Source organism: Colobus angolensis, unplaced genomic scaffold, assembly GCF_000951035.1.
Source record: "Colobus angolensis palliatus isolate OR3802 unplaced genomic scaffold, Cang.pa_1.0 Scaffold51, whole genome shotgun sequence".
NCBI lineage: Eukaryota > Metazoa > Chordata > Mammalia > Primates > Cercopithecidae > Colobus > Colobus angolensis.
In genome coordinates this window covers 5,469,546-5,476,373 of record NW_012118599.1, presented here as the reverse complement: position 1 = coordinate 5,476,373, position 6,828 = coordinate 5,469,546, and the positions used below count along the sequence as shown (strand labels likewise).

Genomic DNA, 6,828 nt, shown 5'->3' with positions numbered 1-6,828 from the left:
ATAGATAGATAGATAGATAGATAGATAGATAGATAGATAGATAGATAGATAGATAGATAGATAGATAGATAAAGTAGTTCCATGCCTCATTCATTTTGCATGGCCACAACATGATTCTAAGCTGGTGGGGTATGACATCCTTAAGGTTACTGAAAGAAAAATAATGAAAGATGAGGTGCAATAAGTGTCAGGAGTGGAACAAAGTAAAATATAAAGTCTCGGTAAGGTATGATATAGGAGAAGGTATAGAGAATAGGTAAGGCATGGAGCATAAGTAAGGTACTAGGTATGAATAATGTGCAAAGTGTGGCAAGGTACAGAGTATAAGTAAGTTAGGTATGGACTATAGGTTAGAAATGAAGTGTGAGTAAGGGTCTGAAGAATGTATAAAGTATGGAATATGAGTAAGGTATAGACTATGGGTAAGGTATGGAGTGTGAATAAGGCATGAAGTATGTGTAAGTTATGGAATATGGGTAAGGTACTGGGCATGGTAATGTATGAAGTATGGCAAGGTATGGGATATAAGTAAGGGATGGGCCAGGCACGGTGGCTCATGCCTGTAATCCTGACACTTTGGGAGGCCGATATAGCGAATCACCTGAGGTCAGGAGTTCAAGACCAGTTTGGCCAAAATGGCAAAACTCCACCTCAACTAAAAATAGAAAAATTTTAGCCAGGCGTGGTGGTGGGCATCTGTAATTCCAGCTACTCAGGAGGCTAAGAGAGTAGAATCGCTTGAACCCAGGAGGCAGAAGTTGCAATGTGCTGAGATTGCACCATGCACTCCAGCCTGGGTAACAGAGCCAGACTCTGCCTCAAAAAAAAAGTAAGATATGGACTATACATAGCGTATGGAGTATAAGTAGAGTCCTAGGTATGGATAAGGTATGGAGGAGCAATATAAGGCATGAGTGTGAGTATGGTTTGGAGTATGGGTAAGGAATAGAAGAACATGGGTAACGTATGGAGTAGACGATGGGGAGGTGAGTTCCAGTATTTATGTGAGAGTATCTGTTGTAAATATTACTAGAACATGAAAAAAAGCTAAAAATTAATATTTTTATGCTGCTGTATTAAGATCAGAAGGTGAGTGACTGTTACATATCCTAAGCACTTTCTATACCAAAATGCCAACAGTAGCAAAATGACACTGAAAAATGAACAGAATGACAGCATCAAAACAGGCAGTTTGGAATGCAATTCTGAATGTTTCATCTTCACAGTGGGCAACCTTGGATAAATTCACTTCATTTTCTTACTTTCTTAATGACATGCCTTGTGTCTACAAATTTGTACAAGGACCATTCTGGTCTGTCCTCATTCCTTGGGATTGTAAGCCCAAGAAGTTTCTAACTGTACTGCTCACATTTAAAAAAAAAAAAGAAAAAAATGACCAGGAGCAAAAATACAAGTTAGCCACACAGGTGTTACTTTCAACAAAGTGAACAAAAGATAGATTGTGTAAGTGGAAGGGAAAGTCTGGAGAGTCTATGGGGAGATTCTGACAAAATATGCAACATTACCTGGGCCTTTAAATTTGGATTGTATAAAGAGAACGTGGAGAGGGTACTGAAGGGAGCAAGACCTCGAAGTTTGGTAGAAAATTATTTTTGTGGACAGGCTGAAAACATTCAGAGTCTTGTTGTTTTGTTTTGTTTTTTGTTTGTTTTAATTATTTTATTTTATTTTAAATTCTGGGATACATGTAGAGAACATGCAGGTTTGTTACACAGGTAAACGTGTGCCATGGTGGTTTGCTGCACTTATCAACCCATCACCTAGGTATTAAGCCCCACATGCATTATGTTCCCTGTGTCCATGTGTTCTCACTGGAAAACATTTGGCGTCTTAATAAGTAAGTAGATAGAGTAAAAAAATTACAGGTCAAAATAGTAAAAAGTCAAATTGAAAAGACAGTGGGAAAACTTACTGTTCTAATAAGAAAGCAATAAGCCGAAGCAAGCTTTAAAAAGTAAGGGTTTTGGAGCTATGAAATGTTTAATCACGGGATGTCAATCGCCCTCCTTAAGAGAATTTTTAGAAGGGGATAATTTCATTTTCTGGAATCAATGAGGTGTAGCTTTGCCAGAAACAAAATGTATAAGCTAAATTAAACGGTGACATTAAAAAAAAAACTGAGATCTGAGATTAATTCATTGAAAACAACATCAAATGATTATTCATTAACTTGGAGACTTTATTACAACAATTTTATATGTTTCTTAAGAGACAAATAACAAAAAATTAAGGAACAATGTTATCAGAAAAGGTAGGCAGTGTGCACCATATGATAGGAATGGTTTTAGGCCAATAATAAATGCAATTAGAAGACAAGGCACATCTATGATTGACTTATGCCTATCTATTTGAACATTTCGTATATTTTATGGGAACCACCTGAATGAGCTTAGACTCATAGCAAGAGTAGAGTAAGAAATAACTGTAAAATCGTAGCCTATTCTTAGAAGTCAGTGATTTTGCAGGTAGGCTGATGTTTGAACTGGCACATGAGTCATTTCCAAGACTGAAAAAAACATTTTGACAACACAAAACCAATAGAAATGCCTTACCTGATTCATGAGGTGCACAGGAAATTGGATAAGCTGATTTTGTTTTGTTTTGTTTTATTTTGCTTTGTTTTGAGATGGAGTCTCACCCTGTCACCAGGCTGGAATGCAGAGGGCGATCTTGGCTTACTGCAACCTCCACCTCCCAGGTTCAAGCAATTCTCCTGCCTCAGCCGCTCGAGTAGCTGAGACTACAGGCACGTGCCACCATGCCCAGCTAATTTTTGTAATTTTAGTAGAGACGGGGTTTCACTATGTTGGCCAAGATGGTCTTGATCTCTTGACCTTGTGATCTGCTCGCCTTGGCTTCCCAAAGCGCTGTGATTACAGGTGTGAGCCACCATGCCTGGCCCATAAACCGAATTTTTGAAGAGTGGTAAACACATCCTCAAATTTGCATAAGAATGGGGATATTTGGCCAATTATACAAAAGTACATACACACAATATCAATTTATAATTTTCAGTGATTTATTGGTATGAAACTTCCTTTCAATGTGTTACTGGCAAATCTCAAAGGATGCATCATTATAATTACAATACTAACTGCATAAAAAGCCAGTGCTTGAAATCACACTTCTAGAAAGAAGGATTTGCAAAAGTTAACAAGATTTCCTACTTATTCCCCTATTATAATATGCAAATATCATGGTAATAATAGATAACTGTGCTTAAAACAAATAACTGTTATTTTCTTTTTTAAAAAAATTTTACAGTTACTGATATATATCTCTTCGTATAGTATGCATATTTTGAAACATTATTTTCTTTTTTCTTTTTTTCTTGAGACAGAGTCTTGCTCTGTCACCCAGGCTAGAGTACAGTGGCACCATCTTGGCTCACTGAAACCTCTGCCTCCTGGGTTCAAGTGATTCTCATGCCTCAGCTTCCCAAGTAGCTGGGATTACAGGTGTGCGCCCACCATGCCCGGCTAATTTTTGTATTTTTAGTAGAGACGGGGTTTCACCATGTTGGCCAGGCTGGTGTCAAATGCCTGACCTCAAGTGATCTAGCTGCCTTAGCCTCCCAAGGTGCTGGGATTACAGGCACAAGCCACCGTGCCCAGCCTGAAAACATTATTTTCAAATCACATTTGAAATCACAAAGAATTTATCAATTCTTTCTCATCTAAAATAGCAACACAATATTTACTGCAGAGATTTGCTTGAGCCCTAGCTCTTGGTCAGAATTATTCAACAATTCTGAATTCAAGGAGTCAAGATTAAATCCATTGGCTCTATTCTTTTACTGGGACCCTGTAAGGATTTTTGAAAACTGTCTGATGTAGAAGTTGTGGGGAAGGGAGTGAATGCTTTCCTTTCTGAGGATATTTTCCATCTACCTTAAAAATTATTTTTAATCCGTTTGAATTCTTGGGACACTTTTTAAATTTTCTCATTGAAACTAGTGGGAGAGATGAAAGAAATTTAACAGATCCTCTTTTTCAGACTGTTGTAATCTCTGGCTCCCTATCCAAATATAGGAGATGATTTTAAAATGTTCCACTGAACCCTCCTATTCTAGGTTATATCAGGTTGACATAAAATGAATTTCTCTTCACCTCAAGGTGAAGCCCAGACTTGGACTGTAATATTGTGCATGATTGGGACTCCCTCCGATAAGAAGGAAATACACAACCCTACCCATAGGCAGAGGAAGAATTTCAAGGTGCTGTGATCATTGTGAGGCCGCTTGTGCAGAGAGGCAACGCCTATGCATGAAGGGTTTGAGGCTTCCAGGCAAGATCTACGTGTTGGGAGATTGACTGCACACAATAGGGAGAAGGCTCCTGGTAGGAAGCATGATTAATAATTTATGGGTTATGTTGGAGGGAGGCAGGTAAGAGGAAAAAAACTCTCTTGTGACACCTGGAACACAAACTATATTAATTGTAAAACAGAACCTCTTGCGTTTGCTGCCTTAAAACTGAAATCAAAAGGGCCTGAGTCTTAATTTGGCCCAGCAGCCAGGTTGTACTTACCTTTTCGTGTTTCTCATCATAAAAACTCTTGCTTTTTGCTCCGGATCCAGTCTTCCCCATTTCAGTAAATAACACCAATATCCACCCAATATAACAAAATCAAAACCTAGAAGTTGTCCTTAAGTCCTTGTTTTCTTTACTCCCAGTAGATTCTGCTGATTCAACTTCTGAAAGACATTCTGAATTAATCCACTTGTGATCTCCACCATCTCTTGCCTGGCCTTTTGCAATCACTTTTTAACTGGCTCAGGAGGTTCACTCTTGGGGTTCTCTAATCCACCCTCCACAGAGCAGAGTGGTCCTCTAAACATGCAAGTCAGACCTTAGAACTGGCCTGCTTAAAACCCTCCAATGGCTCTTCATCTCACTGAGAGTGCAGCCCAAACTCCCCACTATGGTCCCCAAAGTCCTCTGTTGTCTGTCTGGCTCCAGCACCTCCTTCACTTTACCTCTTTCCTTGATCTCCCTTAGTCATAAGGCTCCTTTGTCTTAATTCTGTTTCGCAAACACATTCTCCTTAACATATTTTCTGTGGATAACATATCGTACTGTTTTACAATATAAAAACACAATGATTGAACTATTTCATAATAAAGAAATACGTGCCTCTTTGAGTAGGGCGTATTTCAATGGTTTTGTGTGTGAGGGGTATAGATAGGAATTTAGAACTCAAACTATTTTTCCCATAAAAACCATGTTATACCTGCTTGCTTCTCTCTAGACCAGGCCCTAAAATGCACATTCTTGGGTCCTTCTGCAGAACATGTAGCCAAACTATCTTGGGCCTAGTAGAAATCTGCATTTTAAATAGATTTTCATATAAACAAGCTTCAAGGAAAGTAAGTGGAGCTGGCAGTGGTTCTGGGATAGAACAGGAAGGCAAAAGAGGACAGAGAAAGATCAAAAGGAGAAAAACTAACTCTGAGGGCTGCTATGGGTCAGATGCTTTTGCATTTATCATCACATTTATTCTTCATACCACTGAGAGCAAGTCTTTCTATTTCCCCATAGAAATCATACTGTACTTGCTAAATTGCTCCCTGGCCCAGTCCATAATACTGTACCAAACAAGGGTGTGTCACGGGGGCACTGAGTGGATTGTAGAAAACCTAGGATTTGATACTCACCCAAAAATGCCATGCACTTTTCCTTACACTGCCTTAAGGATACAGTTCTGTTGAAAACGTTGCTTTATTGTGAAAGGGAAGGGAGAGAAAAGATGGTGACTTTAGGATTTCCTGCCAGCCTAATCTTTCTTTTCACAGACACTGACACTGTAGATTAGGGATGAAGGAGTTTCCTCCCAAATTACTGAAGAAATTCAGTATTATCAGTTTTGCTATGAATTCCTAATGGGGGCAAATATTTTATCTGCAGATAAAGTGGTAACAGATACCTGAAATTTACAGATACTTTACCTACCTTTTAGCACTGAGTCTGATGCTCCTTCCAGGGAAGCTGAAATTGTCCATGGCTCTGAAGGGGGCCCCAGGGACTCCACTCTTCGGTTCTAGAAATGGGGATAGGAGGAGGGAGAAAGAAAAAGTTAGATTCAGAGAGAATTTTGTGAAGTTAGAAAAGAAGATGGTTCAGATACATGCTTTTATAAAGAACATATTCAGTAGAAATACAGGAAAGAAAGTGATAAATAAATGTTGTCTTTCTCATGTTAAGAATATATCAGAATTAACTTATATATGAGTAAGGAAATTATTGCAAGACAAGTTGGGGCAGAACAGTGAGGAGAGGAAAGGAAAACTATGTTTATAGAAAAGAATGGTACTATGTGCTGAAGGTTCATAAGAAAGGAAAGGTAAAGAGAAGAAAACAGGAGAGAGCTGGGTGAGTGCCAGACTAGATCAAAGTTTACAGGATTCCAAGTGTGGACCTCAGTGCCACAGATTTCTCTCTGCAAACATGTCAGGGGATGCATTTATTTTTAAGTAGGAGAAAGCCAATTCAACAATCATAGTTCACTGTGAATTTTGTAAATACTGAAAAGATAAAATAGAATCAGGACACAAAGCCTGAAATTAGAATTAAGCACAGAAACTTCTTGTTTTACTTAACCACATATAAGAGAGATTATTTAAAAAAACATAAAATTAAGCCGGGCGCGGTGGCTCAAGCCTGTAATCCCAGCACTTACTTTGGGAGGCTGAGACGGGCGGATCACGAGATCAGGAGATCGAGACCATCCTGGCTAACACAGTGAAACCCCGTCTCTACTAAAAATACAAAAAACTAGCCGGGCGAGGTGGCGGGCGCCTGTAGTCCC

At 39.0% G+C, this 6,828-nt stretch overlaps 1 protein-coding gene across 1 annotated transcript in view; it reads right to left on the bottom strand.

Moving 5' to 3' along the window:
- PKHD1 (polycystic kidney and hepatic disease 1 (autosomal recessive)) overlaps positions 1–6,828 on the bottom strand; it is a 475,948-nt gene that overhangs the window by 30,027 nt on the left and 439,093 nt on the right. Inside the window, 1 exon segment of the mRNA XM_011960244.1 lies at positions 5,973–6,060. Within this exon segment, the coding sequence (XP_011815634.1) occupies positions 5,973–6,060 (88 nt within the window).